The 24,196-nt window shown below is 37.3% G+C and overlaps 1 protein-coding gene across 2 annotated transcripts in view; it reads right to left on the reverse strand.

Moving 5' to 3' along the window:
• cemip (cell migration inducing hyaluronidase 1) overlaps positions 1 to 24,196 on the reverse strand; it is a 159,744-nt gene that overhangs the window by 20,286 nt on the left and 115,262 nt on the right. For both annotated transcript variants that reach the window (XM_028473612.1, XM_028473620.1), the window contains 8 exons: positions 21,420 to 21,567; positions 18,993 to 19,184; positions 15,223 to 15,392; positions 12,325 to 12,534; positions 11,091 to 11,296; positions 4,421 to 4,490; positions 3,208 to 3,336; positions 1,007 to 1,092 (listed from right to left, as the gene is read on the reverse strand). In XM_028473612.1, coding sequence (XP_028329413.1) covers positions 1,007 to 1,092; positions 3,208 to 3,336; positions 4,421 to 4,490; positions 11,091 to 11,296; positions 12,325 to 12,534; positions 15,223 to 15,392; positions 18,993 to 19,184; positions 21,420 to 21,567 — 1,211 coding nt within the window. The remainder of the gene's footprint in view (positions 1 to 1,006; positions 1,093 to 3,207; positions 3,337 to 4,420; positions 4,491 to 11,090; positions 11,297 to 12,324; positions 12,535 to 15,222; positions 15,393 to 18,992; positions 19,185 to 21,419; positions 21,568 to 24,196) is intronic.

Here is a 24,196-nt window from a genome sequence, read left to right on the forward strand (position 1 = left end):
TAAAAATCCAATTTAATTCATGATAATAATAATAATAATAATAATACATTAAAAGCACCTTTCAGATCATCCAAGGACACAGTACAGAACCAGATAAAAAGAGATAAAATACAAGTAGGTGAAAAAGATAAAAGACAGCATCCAATAAAGATGTGAGGAACAAAGTGATGGAGTTATAGTGAGTAGGCAAGTTGAAACAAATGGGTTTTGGGTTTGGATTCGAAAGTGAGGCAGAGGGTGAGGGAGGGAGGTGGTAGAGAAGAACTGGGTTTGCAGGAGGGGTAGAGCTGGGTGTCATCGGCGTAACATTGGAAAAAGATGTGGAATTTGTGGAGTATATGGCCATGGGGAGGGAGCTTAATAAAAGCAACACAATATTGACGAGGGCAGCTCAGCATTTGCCGTTGCTGCAGCAACTAGCCATGCTAATCACCAGGAATTATATTAAAATCATTTATTATTATTTCATGATCACAAAGTAGAATTTTGTGCCCACGAATTAGTATTTTGGGGCCACAATTGAACTGCTTTTACTACGCCATCCCTGGGCCTCTGTAATTTTATGTTTTTTTCTCTGTTATTTTATCAGTCTCTACACACTTTATACTTGTAGGGTTATGTACACATTTCTTGGACTTAAATTGTTCTCTATATAATATTTTTCTTCTGAGACATATATTATTACTTCTAAATCCTTATTGTCATTTTGTTTGCACTGTACACTTGTTTGTTTGCTCGTGTAATTCTGTAAATTTCCTCATTGTGGACTGAATAAAAGATGATCTTATCTTAAATCATACTTTTCAATGGGATAAATGTATTTGCATTTTTTTTGCATTCAACTCAAACATAACACATTTTGCAAAGTAACGTATGACCGGTTGCACTTTGACAGTTAATTTTAATACAGTGAATGTGATCACTGGGTCTGGGTCTGATTAATTGCATTGAGTTTCCAGTGGTCTGGGCTAAAGGAGGGTGTTTGCTGGGCTAAAGGGAGTCTAACCTGGCTCCAATCAGAGACAGGAAGGGTCTCTTGTCCTTGTCGTTTGCTTTGGTGGTTTTTACCCCATTATCCAGAATCATTCCAGCCTGAAATTAAAACAAAACAAAAGAAAAACTGTTATGAAGAATAAATCACTGAACACAACACAACTGAATAAACATTATGATTTATAGTAGCTTATTATATAATATGGTTTTTAGTGGAGTAGTAGTGGACAAAGCACAACTGCAAGTAAATTGATGCGTTTCAGTTCGCCAGGAATATAAAGAGTTAATTTTTGTGACTTGAAAAGACTCAAATAATCAGAATATTTATTCAAAAACGCGGGTGCTGAAATAACAGATAAAGCATTAATAATAAAATTCTGTTAAATCCTTTGTAGTGATCCTATAGTTCTCATGTGACCATTCAAACAAAATAATCACCCAGGAGATCTTTATCAGAGCAGGTAATGGGTTCCCATATTAGTTTCAATGTATGTTCTAATGAGATAAATCAGCTGCTGTTAGAATGGAATTGAATAATTTACAGTCGCTGACACTGAAAGTAACCAGTTTAGTACAGATAGTGACTAATAGGAAAAGATGAAGGATAATGTAACATAAAATAACCCACCAGATAGAAACCAATAGTGATTGTACGGGACCCAGTGCTTCATTTGTAAATCATGAAGTCCCAGAACACAGGGCGGGTGTTGTTCCGACAGTAAGAGAGAAACAAAAATGTCTCAAAAGCGCCTTTTGCAAACTGAATGGGCCAATATTATCTTGTGAACACAAACAACCAATTAACCTAAATGTTTAGTAAAATAATGATGAATCAGCCTTAAAGAAGCACGGACAATCGCCCTTTACGGAGAGCATCCATCTCTCTCTCTTGAGTGACAGCTGTCAGAATCTGCCATGTTTCAGCACCACGGACAGCACAGAATCACTGCTAGCCACTCATCACAAAGGTCATCCAACTTTCAAAACACAAAAACCAACAACTGCTAAATATTTACAAACTTTTACACCCATAAAGGTGCGGTCACACAACAAAGGCAACTGAAACGACTAGATTACATTCAAAACCAATGTAAATGACATGACTTTGAGCGTCACTGTCTGTAGAGCCGAGGCAGCAGTCCCTCCCTCCTGCTACTGTGCAGTACAGCTGCAGCAGGAGGGCTGTACATTTCCTCAACTTACCGAGGCAAAATTAAAGTGGTTTACTCTTTGAATAAGCCTACATTCTGGGTGAACTCGTCCTTTAGTTACTCAGTAAGTTGATCATTTAAACCGTAAAAGCGGCGCTGTCTATGATAAGTGCTGTAAATGTACGGACTTAGAAGAAGTGATCAGCCCTCTCAGTGCAGCAGCCCTCTCAGCGCTGCTGAAGGCTCGACCGATGCTCAGTTTTTACATAAAATGTTGTGTACAATAACATTTCCAGTGATTTCAGCTCAATAGAAGACACAGCTGTCCAAATATAATACTTAGAAGTGCTGAAAAAAATGTGGTGCTGAATCCAATCAAATAAGTGTCAAAGTCAAGAGTCAAAATCTGGGAGGTGCCGGATCTTGCTCCGGCAGGATCTGGCCCAAATTAAGCTCTGATGGTACCAAACCTTTTCTTGTCAGATTCTAGGTCTGTAATTACACCAAATCCATCCATCTTTTAAAAAAAAAAAAAAATTCAGACGAGATTCTTGTTTTTCGTTATGGAAAGTTCTTTAGGCTTGAGGGAACAACCTGCAGCTCTTACACAATTGTGTAGGAGACTGAGAGGCCTGCCATGAGTTGTGCTCCTATTAAGGATGATCTAAATTAAAAGTAAGAAGCAGAAGAATAAACGATCACTGCTGGGGACAGAGAAAGAAATGAGAACAATAGCACTTTGTTTTTATGAGCACCTCAAACGTTTCTCTGAGCCTAGACTAGTGGCCATCAGCACCTCCAGCTACAGTAACTGTGTCTCTTTCATCACCTGATCAATGTTCTTCTTTTTCAAGTGTCTTTCATTCCAACTATTACGAAGCAACACTTTTGTTACATTATTGACCAGTTATTACATTGCAGGTTTTTTAATAACAATTCGGGTCTTGCTACTTTTCAAGTCGTTGTTACATATCAGGCTCTAACAACCTTGTCAACTCTAAAATTTGGGACCCAAACACGTAATGTTAGATGTCACAGACTAAAAAGACTGTAAAAGACTCACCCTGTAGTTGGAGTGGGCTCTGTTGTTGGTGAACTGGCCCATAGGTGTGTGTTCAGTGTGTCCGGGGGAGTAGAGACCCTCTGAGGGGCCTGTGGGCACGTGGTGGAAAATGAACCAGTAACCTGTTTCCTGGAGGGTTACAAACACACACACGCACACGTGCACGCACACGCACACGCACACGCACACGCACACACACACGCACACACACACACACACACACACACACACGTCTCATTCTTGTCATGCATAAACCATTGCAATGTGTCCAGAGGTGAAAGTAATGGATTACATGTACTCACGTTACTGTAATTGAGTTGATTTTTTTGTACTTTGTTGAGTATATTTCTAATTCAGTAATTTTACAATGTGAAACTCCAAAAAATGAAATGACCAGACAATAATCAAATGCATCACATCATAGCTGACCAATCAGATTAAACGTAATGTACCACACCAAAACAACATGGAATACTGGTTATTTTCTCAGTTGTAGAGTTCATAAATGTAGCTATACTTATAATTTTTTTTTATTTTGAATTGAATTGGGTGGTGTTATTTTATTTAAAAAAATAATTGTACATTTGACAAATCTTTCTTTTTAAGTTCCAATTGTGCACAATTTGGTCTCTTCTTTTATAAGTTTATACATGAGATGTTTACTGTATGCAAAGGAACCGTGGCAAGATTTAATACAAAAAATAAACAAGGGGGGGAGGGGGGGTGAAAGTAACTAGTAACTTTTACTTTGAGTACTGTTTAATTGAGCTACTTTCTACTTGTACTTACGTATTTTATGTATGACTTACGTACTTGTACTTGAGTACACTTTCATGCAAGTACTTCTACTTGAGTAGGAAACATCAGCACTCTTTACACATCTGAATGTGTCTCACAAACAAGCCACGTATTGTCTGTTTTTACTGTCCAGAGTGAATGGAAAAAGTGATTACCGGTACATTAGTAAGAATGAATGAGTCTCCAATCTCTCCACTGCTATTCAACATCCCAGGAGTACGAGCATAATTGTCACTTAATCATGGTTAAAAGAGGAGACATTCGTCTGCTGTCTGCTTGATTCTGAAGTTAATCAGAGTGTACATTAATTAATGTGACCTGGCACTGCGGTAATAATGAAACACTGCTGCACTTAGAGAAGCAGAAAGAAAAAGGAGGAATATGAATGGGAAAAAAATGTGAGGGAGAGACTCACCTCAGAGCCTGCAGCAGCACAATTGATGAGGTTGTTATTGGGGTTGGCAATCCAGAAAGTTGAAGTGGCACTAGAAGAGAAACAGGGAATCTCACTTTATTAAATCTAACACAAATGGTTTAAACATGTCATAGACTTTAGGTTCCCAAAGTGGGGTACGGGTGACCCCTAGGGTACGCAAATTGTCACAGAGGGTGTTGTGGCGGTTTTGGATGAATGAGATGGAGTCAAGCATAGGGTTGCTGGTCAGATTCTGTAATCACATATAAAAAAATGTAAAACAGTGTGAAACTAGAATATAAATAGAGCAGCAGTTAGTAGCTTCCTTGCATTGCCACAAATTACACATTGGCCTCTGTTAGCCCCAATTTTCACCACATGCATCCAGCAGAAATGCAGCTGATAAACGTCCACTGCATTCGAATCTCCTCCAGCGCAGCTGCGTAACTGCTACAGCATGCTGGAGTCCTCTGCAGCAAATACGCAGACATTTTTTTTTTTACAGGATGCCAGAGCTGTGCTGCAGCAATTCAACAAAAACAAGCCCGTGCATAGACACAGAATAAAATATCTGGATTATTCTAAAAATAAAATACTCTGTGTTCAAGGCGGATCGTACAGTAATTCCATCCACTTACTGAGGTTACCACTGGTAGAGGAAAACACCGACCTACCAGGGCCTCCAGTGGACCCATTTCAGACTCTGTCCAAAAACCAAGCACATATTCGGACTCGAGAATGAAACCTGTCCGCTGATACCAAATTCTTGGTAAAATTAACACTTTTTTTTCCGGCCTGAAAATTGTGCGTTTCAGCTCTCGCGGGTGCAATTTGGACTCTACCCAAAAACCAAGGAGATATTCGTTCGGACTCGGGGGGATCAGACCTTTCCGTTGATACCACGTTTAGCCTGATCAAAAAAAATAAAATAGTATTTCACATGAATATTGCACTTATCCATGGTTGAATATATATAATATATTGTGTGATTACACGTGAATTAGTGGAATCTTCTGAGTTCTTGCTGCAACAGATACCCCTGGTGGGGGTTGACGGACAGCACATTAAGCTGCCGTTACGCAGCGGAGCACTTTGGGAGCAGATACGGATCCAGTGGAAATCCAGGGTTAGACTGCTCTACAGTGGTGAAAGAGAAACAATCTTATCAAAAAAGCACAAATATGAGAGCTACATTGCTTTGTGCTATCCAAACATGCTTGATGCCCTTTGTCACCTCGTACTTGTGTGAAAGTGGATTTTTAGCTTTAACAAACATGAAAACAAAATATTATAGAACAAGTTTTCATGGAGAACGATTTAAGACTCAGACTCTCTCAAATTCAGCCAAGAGTTCTGTGCATTCTCTCAACCTCACCCTTCTCATTAAAGTTGCAGATAGTTGTTTTTCACAGTTTCAGGGTGATGAATATGTTGTATTACTGATATATGTTCAACCAAAATAAAACAGATTGTTTCTCACTGAAAATGCCAGTAGGCTAATTAATGAAATTAATTGAGTAATAATTCTGAACGTTTTCTTGTGTGCTTACAGATTCTTCTTCTTTTTTTATTAGGGCCTTTGCACCAAATGTGGTGCGAAGGCCCTATTGTTCCTGTAAGGATTTTTCTTCTGACGCTTTACTTGGATGTTTATATATTATTCCTCAACAGGATTGTATATGACATTACATTATTATGTTTTTAAGTGTGCAGGAGTAGGAGGTAAATGGCTTCAGGTTAAAAGTCTGAAAGGGTACAGGACTGTGAAAAGGTTGGGAACCACTGTCGTAGACATAAATAAAGAGAGTGAGAGCACTAGCTCCTCCCACCATGCAGTAACAACAACAGTAATCGTGTTTTTAAAGGATACTAGATTTCCTAATATTCGTACCTCAGCTCTCTCACTATAGAAATACAAGCGTCCGTCTGTTCTGAATGGAAACATAAACAACCTTGACCATTGTGTTCTGAAGGAGAACCATTTGGAAACCGTAGAAATCAGTTATAAAGACTGACTGTTAAAGTCTTGAGATAAAATCTTCCAAGGTTTTCTCTATTGTGATAAGGTAACAGTAACTGTGGACGGGTAACAAACTATTTAACACATTCTGAAAAACAATATATATTTAAGCAAAGAATTGTCCAGGCAGAATTACCGTATCCTTCTTCATTTATTTGTCTGTTTTTCCTTCTCACCTGTATGATATTTCTGATCTGCAACATTTGTTGTTGAATTTAATTTAATCAAAATTTTATTTTGGCATTCTTCAGAAAAACAAAAAAAAAACAGAACAAACAACACTCAATTGTCTAACTAATGAGCTGAAAGGATGTGCGTTGAAGCAGAAACTCAATTCCTAAGAATGTTCTTGTTCTTTTTTTAAATTTACATTTACATGTCATGTAAGAAATGTAAGACGAGACAGGTGGTTATTTTCCATACATTTCTGAGATGAAGCGGAGGAACAATTGCGCATGTGCATAGCAAAAGCGAGACGCGTCTTCCTGTTTGTTTGGGCTTTTGTGATTTATACAATGCAGTTGTCCAGTGATGACTCAGATTTTAGTGCAGATGTTCGGTGTCTTGGATCTGAAGATGATCTATGATCATCAGACGATGGGTCTGAGCTCTTTGGGGCTGCTCGCTACATGTTTGAGCCAGAAAACAAAGCATCCATTGGTCGGTCAATTGACTCCCTTTAGGTGAAAGTTAAAGCTGCTGGAGACACTAATTTTATAATTAGATAAATACATACTGTAGCATAGTGCTAATTTTTGCTCAATTTCCCAGTCATAGACACTATTTGTAAGGCAAAATCAAAGTGTGAGGCTCCTCAAAACAATCCGTTACTGATGCTGTTGGGATGCTGCTAGCCTACACCTGCCACCAGCAATGCAACTTTTCACCTTTTTGTGCCAAAATCTGATAGAATGCATGTAAACAAACCAAGCGTCCCCACTTTATGTCACTTCCGCTTTTTAAAGCATGTCTGTTAAAATGTGTGTTTTATCAGACTCAACAATAGACTATCATTACTAAAGGAACTCCTTTCAAAAAATGCATGTGTAAAATATTGAAGGTTGAACAGAAGACAACGTATCTACAAACAGACTGTGTGAGTATATTTTCAGCCACATTGGCCATTATGTTGACCTTTCTACTTCATTATGCAGCTCTAACAAGAATCTACACTTTTCCACCCCCTGCAGCAGCTTCAAGTAGGTTAGAAATGTTTTCAGTCTAATCAAAGACTCAATCAGCCCCAGCTAAGCTTCCACTGGGCTCCTTCACAGAGGAAAGAGGACAAGAACCACTGACGAGGATCATGTAAAATTCATTACAAAAGCTCAAAGTAAACTAATGAGTGAATGATTTAACGAATGAGTGATGTACAAGTGTCCATCTGTTTTGCTTAGTGTCTAATTGTTCATAGTTTCAGTTTAATTGTGTAAATATTGGACTTTTTCTCCAAAAACAAGAATTTTCTCAGATTTATTTTTCTTTCTTTCAGTGGGAAAACATTCAAAATCCATTTAACAATTGGACCAGGTGTAATTAAATTACCATTATAGATACATTTGCAGGTAATCAAGCAAAATCAGGGTGTACATTTAAACACATGACCTGTAGTGTCTCTCTACAACTGCATGATGCACAGCAGCATCAACTTTAGACCATTTTTTCACCTCCACTCTTGCTTTACATCTTTTATGTTTTTTGTGTCTAATTACTTAACTTTTGTCTATTAAAGCCAGGTTCATCCAATACTTAGGTTCCCTCAATGATTGGACTCTGGGGTGAAGGAATCATATTTGACACAATCTCATCCTCCTGATAATATTTTAAAAATGAGGTTAAATTAAGTCTCCTGTTAAATAACTACAAGGCTGCACGGCTAAAAATCACACCACAGTTACCTGCAGTTTATGCAATTAGTCTGAAATCAAAACATGTAAAATCATGCACTAAATGGCTGGTTGCAGTAGATTTTTTGCTTGAGAAAGTCAAAAAGCCTGTGATACAGTTACTAACACAGAATGCTCAGGGAAGTGTTTTTTTATGTATTATACATGAGGCGAACAGAGCCCAGTGCCACACATGGGCAGTTTCCAACAAGTATGGTGCAGCAATCATATTGTTAATGACTTTAGATGCAGTAATCAGAAATAAATAACATGTTTCTTTAATCACTTCTCCACTGACCCTGATGGCCATACGCTGATTAAAGCAGGGGGTCATTGAACGTCAGAGCAATCAATGGCATAGATGAAAAACAACTGCTTTTGCTCTCTGATTAATGACATGATGGTGAAAAAAGAAATATAAGAAAATGCATTATACAGTATATGGCGTCTCACTAATGTGTCAAGATTTGAGATATCCGCATGTTGTGCTTAGGGCTGTCACTTTAACGCGTTAATTGCGATGAATTCATTATAAAAAAAAATAACGCACTGAAAAAATAATGCCGTTAATCACTTTTTTTTGCACTCCAAACAGTGCAGAACCTTTCTCATTTCAAGAGTTCCCAGTATAGACAGAGATACAATACAAGATGCAATTAACACGTTAAAGTAACAGCCCTAAACTTTACAGCACTACATATGGACCTGTTGTTTAATTTCATTTGTATTTTTTATTATTTGGAGATTGACAAAGGTATACATCAATATTTCCCCTGATGGATAAAACTAAAGGTGCCAGCAGCCCTTGGGACTAGACCTGTTAAAAACAATAAATCACTTCATAAAGCCATTTTGTTATATATCAATCTTCTGATCTGCGACATTAATGTAATTTAAATGCCTCAAGCAGAGGGCTTTTCCCAGCCTTTTTTCAGGCAAGATTAAAAAGTGATTAATTAGATGAATTAATTACAGCGCATAATTAATTAATCGCTCAAATTTGTTTTATTTCTTAACAGCACTAGTTGTGTTTTGAAAGAGTTGCAGACACCTTGTCTGTGTCTGTCAAATGCATTTAAAAAAAAAAACTAAAATCAAAGACAATGCTTTAACTGTTCAACCTTGTTTTCAAAATGGATTTTTATGGTCGTAGACTTGTCTCGGTCTCAACTGCCAAAAGTGTTGGTTTTGTATTGGCATTGGTGCATTCGAGTCTTAGTGTTGGATAGTAACACTGCTGTGTATAGAGATGAATAAATGATGTAGAGCAGAGGTGTAAAAATAAAAAAACCATATCAATGTTTAATTTAATTATGTATTTATTAATCAAACAAAACATTGCTATATCTTAACTTTTGAAAAATAAAAGGAAAGGATGCCTTTTTAACTCACTTCTTTGTGTGTACTTCCGGTTCCTTCAAAATAAAAGGCCATGTCGTGTTTTACAGACTGCGGTTGAGTTGATGACTTTAGTTTTGAAGCCTGAGGCTGTGTCATTTTTATTTTACCGTGACATTTTATTTGACCGCGTTTTATTTGACAGATATTTTGCTAATACATGATAGCTCACAATGGCTACGTTTATGGGAGCTTTAATTCCTCTTTAAAGCAAAATAAAACTTAATTCCTCTTTAAACTGACCTTGTAAACACATAATTCCTAATGCTAATTTAATTCCAAATTAAAATTAAATCCAAATTAAGTGGCTGGTTTATTATGATTTTAATTCCGAACTAGATAATTCCTCTTTCTTGTAAACACTTGACTTAGTTAAAGCCGCGTTAAGTTAATTTGGATCGCTTTGTGCTTGCGCAACTTGCGGCGATGACGCGCTGGTAACAACATAATCCAGGATGGCGGTGGCCTGGACTGAAAAGAACAGATGGACAGAGGCATAAACATGCAGACTTTCACACGGATGTATTAAACACACACGGATCTCGAAAAACGGAACAGGCTTCACCGGACGGCTGGCTCTAGGACCCGGAGGCGGAGTAAATGTGTCCTCGCACTGCATGTAAAGACTGTAATATCACCAGTTTATCATTTTACCTGTTGTTAGATCTACTACCAGAGAGCAACTATTTATTCTTGGTGATTGTTTTACGAATTTTTAATGGTATTTTTGCCAGTGATTAGTTCCTATTTCTCTTCAGCTCTGCGATCCAAACTGAAACCGTGTGTTATTGTTGATCTGCTGCTTCAAATCTACAATCAAAATAAAAGTGAAAATAGTTCTCATGTGTGGTGTTCTGTGTTATATCTGACAATAAAAGGTTTGTTGTGTGTTTCTCCCGATAGACATGATACGTCACGTTCTCCCCCTGTCCAATCCGAGCCTTCCCAATTTACATGGAATTACTATTTCCATGAAAACCCAAAGCAGAACACTTTCATTCTGAATGATTTAATTCGGAATAACTAATTCCGAACTAAAAAACATCAATGCCAATGACGAATGAGGATGTTCTAAAATGTACATTGTACATAGGTCTTTTTTCAAGGCCTCAGCTTCAGGTTGAACACTTGCACGGTATATATGGCATCTCTGGACTCCTTTAAATATACAGTATATATTTTGTAAACATTATGTATATCGATGATGCTATTGCAATGTAACTAAGTGAGGAACAGGTCTATGTAAATGTGTGGATAGGTGTATGTGTTGAAACCCTAATACAGATTAAAACATGGTTTTATGTCCCTAACCTGACCAGTTGGCTCTAATGGAATCCAATGTGAACAGCTGGTTGGTGAGTCTCACCTGCAGTCCTGGCGAGGGTTGGCCACATATCCTGGATAAGCTCCATCGCTGATGTCACGGCACATCTTACTATCTCTGTCTGATGGCAGGAGAGTTCCAGCTCTCACCATCATACCCAGACAGTGATCGAACGTGTTCCTCTCCTCTGGACCGTCTTCAGTGAAGAAACAGTGGCCCAGTGTGTGGTAGCCCACCACATCCTTCACCTGAGAGGGAACCATCATGTTAAAGCCTGGACAAGAACTAAACAGTGTGTCAGATGTCTGTCAGCCTCTTTATCACTTTAACCACATTTACATGAATGCTTTAATTCCCCTTTAATTCAAAATAAAAGTTAAATCCTCTTTAAACTGACCAATTTTAATTCAGACTTAAACAATTCCTCAATCTTGTAAATGCCTAATTCCGCTTAAAGTTCTTTCCGGTCGTTCTGGGCATTTTCAACTTGTCGTGAGGACAAGTCCAAGATGGCCGCCCGAACTGGAGCCAAAACGATTTATTTAATAAAAACTGTAGAAGACATGGATATAATGAAAAGAGTGGATGGACCGATGCATAAACATGCAAACGACGTACGGGTCGTTCTCCTTTCACTCAACATCATGTAGATGGAGGCAGAGCAGCTGTTGTACTAACACATGAGGAAACGAGAAGAGAAACTGAAGTTTAAGATGGATTGAAAGAGGACAAATGGATATAATCAAAAAAAACATCAGCAGGAAGAACCTCCTGGAAGATAAAACCTCCATTGACGTTCAGAGAGGGATTAGAAAAAAAAAGGAGCCACTGGTCGAGACCTCATCACCTCCTATCTCCAAAGACAAAGAATAAAGCTCAGAGTCAGCATAGGACCATGTCACTGTAAACTTTCACAGTTATTTATTTTAGTGTATATTTAATGATTATTTACTGTTCTGTCTGTTCTAGAAGGAGATGTCTCTCATTGTTTTAATGATTGAGAGATTTTAAGAAGGTTTATATCAGGTTTTTCAAGGACAGATTGTAATAATACATAATAAAGGTGATTGACTTCAGTAATTGTTTTAAGTCTTTGTTATGAAGAGATCAATTATTATTTAAACCTTATGGACAATAACCAGTTGTTTATCTACTATATTGTATTTTGCCGTTAAGAGGTAGCTTTAAAAAAAAAAAAACTGAATAATTTGAGTATGTCGAAGTCGGCTGAAGCATCAACCAGGCTTAACCCCTACATAAAGATGCAGTTACTAACCAGCAGTCCATTGGAGCCATGGATGGTCACACAGCGAGAGAAGGAGTGGTGAATGGACAAGTCACTGACAAAGGTCGGAGGGTCATAGCCTCCCTTCTGGTCCACGTCTCCATTCATATGAAAATGGACCGGGTAATGTCCCATCGTCTGCTGGCCCATGTGGAGAAACTCCACTCCTGAGATGTGAACCGCCTTAAAGCCTCGTTCCACCTGAAAACCACAGCAGATCATTTTACATCTGAGAACTAGACTTTCAGACACTTTCTACATCCTTTGGGTTTGTCAAAGACCAAGGAGAGGAGAGGGAAGCAGGCTTGTTCCAATAGTCAGAGACACAGGTTCACCTAACCAAATGGTGTCAAACTCATTTTAGTTCAGGGGCCAAATACAGAGCAATTTGATCTCAAGTGGAAAAACAAGTAATTTCAACATTATTGTGCCCTAGTTTGCATTTATACTATATAAACATTATAAAAGATATAAGCAGTGTTATGTGTTACTTTTGACAGTAACTAGTACTGTAATGCAATATTTTTTTAAAGAAATAACGCCGTTACCGCTACAATATGGTGTGTTTGTCCGTTACTTTGCTAGCTGCAGTGTACTTCCTGTTTACAGTGGCGCTACATATTTTTGCGAGACGCGGTGTTAACCACGATAAAACAGAAGAAGAAGAATTATCAGCGTATCTCTGTTTACATCACGTGCACCAATCATGGCGAGTCAATTCGAGAGCAGGACAAGCTTCTGAGTGGAAATACGCATATTATTTTTGTCTCCAAAAGATGCATCGGTGAAGCTAAGCTAACGCTGCGTTGGTGTATGTGATGGAAGCCTCTGCACCGAAACAACTGCGGCTGGATTTTAACGGACTGTGACTGTTATCCAGGGACAGGTCAACAAAACCATTGCACGGTATGTTGTAAATAAGAAACATGTTACTACTGCTGAGTCACTGCTAACAGCAGCTCGTTAGCCTGATATGTTTAGCATTGTGTCGCTGAAAAAAATGCTGTGAATTTGTTTCCCCACATTTATTTATTTATAAGCATTTCCAACAGCAGAATGTGCACTTGGAATATGCACAGCTTACTTTACATTACTGTGCTAAGGCTGAAAAATTACAATTTTAATTTTGGAGCAGCTGTTTTGTGCTTTATATGCACATCATTTATGATTGTTTTATAGCAGTTTTTGTAAAGCAGAGTTGGTCAAAATGTATTCTGAATGTTATTCAGATTGCTTTCATTTATTTATTTTAGAAGGTTTTTTTGTGTTTATGTTGAACATTGTTGCTAGTTTTTGTACTTAAGCTGTAAGGGAACATTCTAAGGCTAAACACAACATTTTTATGATGCTGAAGCCACTTTAATTTTGAATCATATTCAGGTTGTTTTGTGTTTTATTTATTTCACAATTCCTTTTAACATTTTCAGTTTCTGCTGGTCTCTGGTAAATAAACTGGTATTGAAAGAATACTTAGTGTTTGAGTCAGATTGGTGTTTGTAAAGACTAATACTGAACAGAGTTTAGCACTAAGAATGTAAATGATTAGAAACTGTAGAGTTGGATACAATAACATTTCATTTATCAGAGGCTGTTATCCAAAGCAATGTTAATACAGGAGCACAGTTGATCAACGGTGGATTATTATATTATTACAGCACTGATATGAAGCTGTACGGACACAAATGACCCAAAATAAATAATACATTCTTTAATTCTAAGTAACTCAAAAGTTACTTTTCCAGTAACGCATTATTTTTTGGTGTAAGTGATCAAAATAGTAACTGAGTTACTTTGTGAATGAAGTAACTGAGTTACTTTGTGAATGAAGTAACTAGTAACGGTAACTAGTTACTTTTTTTCAGTAACTAGCACAACACTGGATATAAGAAACCAACTACAGTATATTCAAGCAATGAGTGACAGATATCAGTCCAAACAGGATCTTTGCTTTAAATTTCCTAAATTTTTTGACCAACTTCTATTTAATAAAGGGAAATATGTCATAATTTGAGGGAAATTGAAGGATTTATAAGAATTTTGTGTTTTTTCAATTGCTTAACATTAAAAATTACTGCAATCAAGCGATATAAGCACTGGGAAAACTGTAAGCCTGAGTTTCATGTTTCATGTTTTCTCTGTCATTTCTACTTTCTCCCGTGGGCCAAATTGGATGGTCCAAAGGGACACATTTGGCACATGAGTTTGACACTTATGACCTAACCACTAGACTTCCCAATGGTTCCAGTACAGGGGTACTGAAATACCAGCATTAATTTCATCAACTACATTTTTTTAAGTGACAATAACTAAACTATGACTATAATTCAGTAAAATGATGTGTTAACAAAAACTATCAAAATATATTCAGATTTTCTTTGACAAATAACATTAATTAACTATCATTTCCTCACAAGGGATGAAATCCAATCAGAACTCATGTGATCATACGCATTGATCACATCAAATCTGTGTGTTTAGAATCTTTAATACCATCCCTAATCATGGTAATTTCATATTTAAATGCATAAACCCTTATCCTGTGTATTTTAGTCGACTACATCTCTAAAGGATTCGGTAGACTAAAATCTTAGTGTCCATACTTGACTTAAACTAGACTATAAGTGAAATAGTCCTGATATTTACAATTGACTGAAACTACATTGTACTTAGTCCAAAGGCTATGACTAAATACAAAATACACAAAATAAAATTAATTATTTAATTTTTGACATAAATTCAAATGACTATTTAAATAAAACAAAATATCTCTGTTTGATGATCATGTTGTCCTAATGTCTTTTTAATCTGTATCCTCATGCAGCATATCATGCCCCACATAGAAAACAAGGAAATACTTAGTTTGTTAACTGTGAAACGCTTCCAACGTACCTTCAGATGTCCCCCAAAAGTGTCAAACTCGAAGAATTGACAAGCCTCATTTCCATAGCAACCAGGCTCCATCTCACCACGAAACAGGATGTTACGACTCAAAAGGCCCACCTCTGCCCTCATGTCCACCCCGTCTACCTCTTCACCCATGTGGATAAACTTGGGCTTACCTGCAGACACACACACACATGTTGGATCCATCCTTGAAGTGTTTTTTTATGTCAAAAATATATAAATATAGTGCACAGTTTGAGCAGGTGAATTCACTTCATACACCGCCTTCAACACACCCACATTCTACCATAAATATACTGTAGGGACTGAATTAATGTTTTTTCATCTACACATGCTGCTGACCAAACTTTTACATAAGATATTATAATAAATGCACTAAAATGTAAATGTGAAGATGCTAAAATGACAATCATCACAACAGGCCTACATGATACACCAAAATACATACTACATGAGATCCTTCATAAAAGACCTTTATCCCTGTGGGCTGTTTTTGAGCCCTATATAAATAAAGATTACATTACATTACATGAAGTTAATGGGTCCAGCTTTATTTTTCTTTTAACCAGCACTTAACCTTTATTGTGAACAGTTTAATTTCTGAAATTATTTTTAGTTTCAGTTTGCCTGTTCCTGTAGTCAGGTAACACAACAAACTTTTATTGATTTATATGATTCTCTTGAGGATCATTTTACATAAAAAAATAGATAAAATATTGGGGTATACTGACACAAAAAGTTGTCATGGACAAGGAAGACTAACATGGTAACCAAGAGATAAAGAAAGAATTTAGATGATAGATAATTGGGTTCTTTAGGGTAATTATCAAATGTATGAGACGGTGCCGTCATTGACCCTTGTCTCCAAAATGTTTGTGCGCAGTGATCAAACACCCATAAGCAGTGCTCTTGGGGATGTAAATGGAGACGGAAAAGTCAGTGCACATGCAATTGTTCCAGTCAGAGTTAAGGTTGCAAAAAAGCTTTTACATTCAGGCCTTTGACTTTTGTCATTGGAGGGAGCTAGCACAGCAACATTTCACACAAAGAATTTAATGAAATGACTTAATGTGGAGAGTATGAAAAGGAAAGATTACTGTGCAAAAAATCGGGCAGGAAAAGCCTACAGAGGCTTGTGAGGTCAGAGGACTGGAGGATCATACATATGTGCCATGAGTTAACGCACAGAGCAAAATCCCTGTCCCTCATTTGAATGAGTGGCCTCATCTCAGTGCCATTTAAAAGTATTCAATGCAGACATAGAACTTCTTCATTGGGACAGATGCTCCTCAGGCATTGGAGCCATGGACAGTCAAGGAACTGAATTGTGTAGTGACAAAACCTAACTAGGATGGGGGTAAACAGGACCAATCAAACTGGACCCAGAAGAGGTCCAGCATGTTTAGGTCAAATACAGATGGGGATACGCACTGGACCTGGATGTGCACACACACCAGAATTAGCTCTTTATAGAAGAACCATCACCACATTGAGCTGTTCACATTGTTTCTCCACAGAGACAGCTGAGAGAGCTGTTTTTGTTGGAGGGTCACCAACACATTCTAATAACACTTGACTTAAAGTTTTATTCATAAGGCTGACTTTACGCTGTCATTATCTGTCATTAGCACGAATAAGGTGTCATGAAGGCTGTCATTAACTCACTGGCTTCCAGCCATTTTCAGAACGGCTACCCCCCTCACTGCCAGCCATTTTACAGCATTTTGACTGATTTTTAAAGACCCACAGAATATTTTGTACAATGACCATGTAAAATCTGAAAACAGATTCTGAAAAAACAGACCTTTACTTTCAGAAAAAAAAATGTTGTTTCTAACTTATTTTGTTCTTCCGTAATCAGCAGTCGAATATAGGAAAGTTTCTTCTATAAAACAACAAAAACAACACTGAGACCGGGCTTTTGATGGCAAAATTATTATTATTTTGCTATCTAGGTCAGAGTTGTATTGTTCCCTTAACGTATTTTGGCCTTCGTCCAAGTCTCCCCACATGCACATTTGACTGCTCTGTTTTATCTGCGTATACATTCTCATATCTTCACATATTACACAGCCTCACTGGTAAGTTACCGGTGACATGACAGCTCTGAGCACTGACAGGTGGAGACGGAGCGGCATCAGCTGTGTTTATGTATATATATGTATATGTATTTGTATAGCATAAGCACAGGTTGAGGCATTGTGTGATTATGGATTATTTTGAATTATTATTAATGACTTTTCTGCGGGGATTGTTTTAGGATTCCCTTTGGAAAACATAGGAAGAGAGACCAAATATAGGATGTTACGGCGCAACTGTCAGTAGTGACAGGGCAGCGCCACATTGTCACAGCATTGGAGGCTGAAGTATTCTGTCCAATTGGCGACCGACCGTTTAGCCTGCGTAACGATGTTCAGAAAGTTTGTTGCGCTTGGTAAATAGAATGTGTGAAAGCGGACCGAACCAAATGTTGCAGATTCACCGCCTGAATCGCACCGAGTCCACTGGACTATATGTGTGAAAGCACTATTAGACACAACAGGTACATGGGAAAGCCAGTGGAGCTGGTGGAGAACAGGAGTGATGTGTGAGATAGAGGGGGTTTTTGTGATGATGCGGGCAGCTGAGGTCTGGACTAAGTGAAGTTTATGGAAGGATTTGCTGGGGAGACCAAAGAGAAGGGAATTGCAATAATCGAGCCGGGAAGTGACAAGACTGTGGACAAGGATAGCGGCAGTGTGAGGGGTGGGGGAGGGGCGGAGGCGATTAATGTTGCGGAGGTGGAAATATGCAGACCGGGTGATGTGGGATTTGTACGATAGAGTGCTGTCTGAGGAGGAATGGATCACTTTGAGTTTGCGTGGGTTTGCCTTACGTACTGGCTTCAGAGAGAGAGTGAGAACAGACGGGATACATGTGTAAACCTAAGAGAAGCTTATCCAAGGTGGAGAGAACACACGCAATTCATTTTACAGTCTGGACGTGGAGTGGAGGTTGTCAGTCCGCTCAGAGCGGCAGGCAGCTGAGATCACAGCAGCCTCTGTGAGCTGTATGACGGGGACGAGCTGACGGCAGCAGCCACTGTTCAGTACAGTAACATGAATATACGTACCACTCTGTAGTTAGAGTCTTAAAAAACATCAGAAAACTCTCCAATAACACAAGATAAAGTCCCTACATTTGTCACTAGTCTCTATTGAGAAAAAAGTTGCTTAGAGCTCCACAGGGAGGTTAAGTTTTGGTTTCGAACTGGGAAGTGGAGGAAGGATTATACATACTGCAGCTTTAAGAGTGCACAGAAATGTTTCCTTCTCCGTTCATCACAACATTCGACAATGGAACAGGAACAAGTGGCCGTGCAACTTGTTGGTTTTAATGCTCAGTTTTGCACCATCGCCGGTTCTTCCGGACCACCCACAATGCCGTGGGCTTGACGTAATCTCCGATAACTGCCATTTGTAGTCTGCACCGAGAACAGTTTGTGTTCACTTAATCACTTCAATTGGAAATGTTAATGCTCTTGACTTCATTTGCATGTTCACACCGACCAAAAGAGGAGACTATCCAAGCAAACAAATCCTAGAGCGTTTTAACCATTCTAGGGTCCGCGTGTCAGGCAGGACTTAAACCCCAAACAACAGTTAAAACAATATGTAAATCTTCAGATAATACACATTATACATGCAACACTAAAATTACTGTACAGAGAGTGCCTGTCATATATATTCAGCAGCTTTAGTTTAAAGTTTACTCACCTTTAACTTTGACTTGGTATGATGTGCACGTAGGACATGGCATCAGGGTGAACTCTTCAGCTTGGTACATAGAGTAGTCTGTACTAGCCACAACCACCTGATCCCCTGACCTCCAACCCACTGGGGGGTCTGCAAGTTCCAGGAGGCTGCTGTTTGATAGTACATCAATGGATATGGAGGCCTCTGGACGAACTTTACAGAAAAGGATAGAAAAACTTAAAATCAGGTCTTGTTGTCCCTGGCAGTCACCTAAATTTATCAAAAGTTTAGGAACATTTGATATACATGTGCACAAAAAACTAAGGGTGTGACAATACACTGAGTTCACGATACGTTGTAATAGACGATAATGGGCTCACAACGACAATACAATATTTTTTGGAAGTGTAAAAGGACAAATAAAATTGTAGTTGGAAAAATTTTTTTTACTTAAACTCTGAGCATGCTAACATATTATTAACTCAGTAGAAATATAAGAAATAAAAAGAAAACGTAATAGTAGATGTAGATAAGTATACGAGTGGTACAAAAAAAACCCAAAAAAAACGCTACCACTATCAATCTAGAACTATGTACCACAGAAATGACAAAGTTTGCATCTGTGATTGCGATATACGAAGAACAAAATTACTTACATTTGCAGAAATTGTAGCAGAAATAGCAGTTAAAACACAACAAAGCCTTCTCTAAAAAAATATTATTTATTGAAAAGGCTGAGACTTATAACTTACAAGACAAAATGAACTTTCGGTCACTAAACGCACGGAAAACAAAAAAAAAAGGTTTTGTGTGTCAGTAAGCAGTACCAGGTTGTGTTTGGAAATTTTAAAAAAATGTCTGAATTTAAAGCTATTTAAACATAAAAACATATAATTTATCTTCTCGAAGCATAAGTGTCAAAGGGAAAAAATATATAACTAGGTGTGTATATACAGTGTATATTTGGACAGGTAGTTGATTACATGAATTGTATAATTATATATAGGGATGTAACGATTAATCGTAAGGCAGTTAAAAATCGATTCATAGGTATCACGGTTGATATCGATTTTCTGAAAATTGAATCGCAGTACTTTTTTAACCAGCAGAGGGCGCTATCCAGAGGTGTTGGCTACGAGCAAAATCTGCTAATACTTTCTTTCTGGCCGCCTTCTACTCTTAAATATGTTAATAAATGATTCATTACCCCTTTAGCACCGAAAGAATATCTGTAATATTACTTGAATATCTGTAAAAGTCACGTTTTTCTATTAGCTCTGTCTGCTAGCATAGCTTCTCTTCTTCACTGCAAGATATCTGCATGCCAACCGACCACTGTGATACCAGCGCCCTCTGCTGGTCCAAACAAATATGACATAAATCAGTGCAATCACGGTTTTTTTTTTGGTTTTTTTTTAAAGTCCAATTGTTAAGGCACAAAATACATTTTCAGTTGCACTTTTAAAAAGAAAAAGAACTATTATGCAGTTTTGCATTGTTTATTATAGAACCAGAATTTAAATTAATAGGCTTAATTTTCATTTGTATTATTCCTTTATTTATTTCATTCAAGATTTATTTTTAGTTAAATTGCATTGTTTTGAATAGTTAATCAAGGAATTCTTTTGACAATGAAAAATAAAAGGAAAATAGTACAGTATTTTCTAGTTTTTCCCCCCAAAAAAAAATTGTCTACAGTCCCATTTTGTAAAATAAATCGTGAGAGAATTGTATCGTGAACCCAGTATCGTGAATCGAATCGTATCGGGAGTTGAGTGAATCGTTACATCCCTAATTATATAGATATATATCAATAACTTTTGTCTTCTTTTATAGTGCAAATAGGTGTATATTATGAGAAGATTAATATATAGAAGTAGGTATTACAAGGGGTAAGATCATATACGTTTATATTTCCTACTGCTTTTCAAACATGTACAGGGTTCAGGTGCAGGATTTTGTAATCATTTATTCTCTCTTTACTTTGTTTCATTTTTCAATTATTATTACTATTATTTTTTATTATTTTCTCATTGTGGTATATACACTATTGTTGTGTTCATGTTTGAAATAAAAATCAAATAAATAGATCAATCAATGCTTACAAAACGCAGCAGTTTTCAGGGGGAAAAAGTAATAGAAAACTAGAAATGTGCCAAACTGGTGTCACTCGCTACCATTGAACCATTGGAGTCAATTGTCATTATTGGTTTGTGCAGATATTTGGTGTCACTTATAGGCATTCTATTGACTAGTATCTGTGTTAGTGTATGAGGTATGGATTATCAATGAGCTCACTGGCTATGTTTTCCATTGTTGTGATATTCATTATCTGTTATATTTGGCTTTGTACCAGAAAATGACGTCATCAGTAAAAAAAACATATTTACAAAAGCAATACATGCAGAAAAAGATTTGCACCACACTGACTGAGAGTGGGAATCGTACCCAGTTTCCCACAGAGAAAGCGGACCCTGTAGTTGTGACACATGCCGTGAGTTTGGTCCTTGTTGAGGCAAACAAAGCCATAGTTCTTGTCCTTTTTGTAGATGACATCACCTGTTTGATTAGATGGTATGCCATTGTGGGTTTCAGCCTGTTCAGTAGAAAAAACAATGACTATGCATGGGGAGGAAAGCTGAAAATACAATACAAAATAGCTCTGTAATAAAAGGCTTCACTTGTAAAAGCTGAATTAAATAGACCAAACTGTAAGGAAATACATTTGCTCATGGAAGAAGGACAGAGAGAAATGTGAATATATAATTCGTTTTTTAAATTTTGGTTGTTTTTTCTGGCTTGAACTAAGAAACCTGTGACTAGCACAAAGGAGACAAACAAGAATAGAGGATAAGTAGATTCTAAATTGTATAAGTCAGGGTTTTTCAACCTTGGGGTCGTGACCCCCCCATGGGGTCGCCTGGAGTTCAAATGGGGTTGCCTGAAATGTCTAGTAATTAATTAAAAAAAACACTTATTTTTAAATTTCTTTAATTATTACTATTTTTGGTAACTCTTTACTTGAAGTTTTATACATAGGCTGGCATTATGCTGCCATTATCTGTCATTAGTATGAATAAGGTACTGTCATGAAGGCTGTCATTAACTGTCATAATCTAAATTATGACACTTTTGGAGCTACGTTGGCATTTTTTTTAGGTTAGGTGGAGGGAACTAGTGGGATTAGGCAGGTTTAAGGTTAGGGATTAGGGTTAAGGTTAGGGATTAGGTTTAAGGTTAGGGATTAGGGTAACAAATAGGGATGTAACGATTCACTCAACTCCCGATACGATTCGATTCACGATACGATTCTCTAACGATTTATTTTACAAAATGGGACTGTAGACAAATTTTTTTTTTGGGAAAAAAACTAGAAAATACTGTACTATTTTCCTTTTATTTTTCATTGTCAAAAGAATTCCTTGATAAACTATTCAAAACAATGCAATTTAACTAAAAATAAATCTTGAATGAAATAAATAAAGGAATAATACAAATGAAAATGAAGCCTATTAATTTAAATTCTGGTTCTATAATAAACAATGCAAAACTGCATAATAGTCATTTTTCTTTTTAAAAGTGCAACTGAAAATGTATTTTGTGCCTTAACAATTGGACTTTAAAAAAAATAAATAAAACCATGATTGCACTGATTTATGTCATATTTGTTTGGACCAGCAGAGGGCGCTGGTAATACAGTGGTCGGTTGGCATGCAGATATCTTGCAGTGAAGAAGAGAAGCTATGCTAGCAGACAGAGCTAATAGAAAAACGTGACTTTTACAGATAGTCAAGTAATATTACAGATTTTCTTTCGGTGCTGAAGGGGTAATGAATCATTTATTAACATATTTAAGAGTAGAAGGCGGCCAGAAAGAAAGTATTAGCAGACTCCGCCAGCCGCCTACACTTGTGAATAGCGCCCTCTGCTGGTTAAAAAAAGTACTGCGATTCAATTTTCAGAAAATCGATATCAACCGTGATACCTATGAATCTATTTTTAACTGCCTTACGATTAATCGTTACATCCCTAGTAACAAACGACACTTAATGACATCCGTCATGACACCTTACTGATGTTAATGACAGGTGTCGTGTCATAACAATGACAGTGTAATGTCAGCCTTTATGTATAAAAGTTAAGTGTGACCCTCTTTTTCAAATTGAAACACCACACACAATTACAAACAACTGTATGATATACTGTGACTTTCTCAAATATAAATCTAGTTTAAATAAAATGCAGAATAAAAATATCTAAGCTGGTGCATCTTGTCACTTGGCTACTCGTAACACAATATATAACAAACGTGATCAAAAACTAATTCTAGAAAAGAAAAATGGCTCTGGGGGAAATTTGTGATATCAAAATAGGGTCACGACCCGAAAAAGGTCGGGAACCACTGGTTTAAGTCAATACATTACATACAGCAGCTGGAAATTCTGTTGCAAAAACCCAATATCAAATGTCTTCCTGCTTTGATACACATGATTCTAAAGAACGTCATCAAGCTGCAGAAAGTCTCCTAGGAAGCCTCTCAGTGAAGTTTGATCATGGACACAATCTAAAACCTGCTTCATTATTGGTCCTCCAGAACCACAGTAGGACTGGTTAGAGTTCCTGCTTCCTGTTTGAATGTTTCCTCTTTGATTTTTGTCACAGAAAGTCGACAGCTGCTACTATATTAGTATGAATGTAGCGTGTGAGTGAGTGTTGGTGGTGGTCGGGGGGGCCGATGGCGCACTATGGCAGCCTCGCTTCCGTCAGTCTGCCCCAGGGCAGCTGTGGCTAGAATAGTAGTTTACCAACACTAAGTGTGGAGTGAAGGAATAATGCTTTAATTCTGTAAAGCGACTTTGAGTGTCTATGATAAAGCGTTATATAAAACTGATGCATTATTATTATTATTATTATTACTATAGGGCTCCAAAGCCTTATATCAGGGGCCAAATACAGAGTAGTTTGATCTTAAGTGGTTCCACAGACTTTAGGAAGGAAAACAAGCAATTTCAACAAGTCATTAATGTCCCCAAGTTTGCACTTTGATATTTAATGATATATAAACTATGTAAGTCACCTACAATATCCATACAATAAGTAACAGATATCAATCCCTTCAGGATTTTCTCTTTTAAATTGCATTGATTTTTCTGACCAATTTTTATTTGATTTGGGGAAATTATGTGACATAATTTGAGGAAAATTGAGTTCTTGGAACAATTTGA

Source organism: Gouania willdenowi, chromosome 3 (genome assembly GCF_900634775.1).
Source record: "Gouania willdenowi chromosome 3, fGouWil2.1, whole genome shotgun sequence".
In the NCBI taxonomy this organism is placed as follows: domain Eukaryota; kingdom Metazoa; phylum Chordata; class Actinopteri; order Blenniiformes; family Gobiesocidae; genus Gouania; species Gouania willdenowi.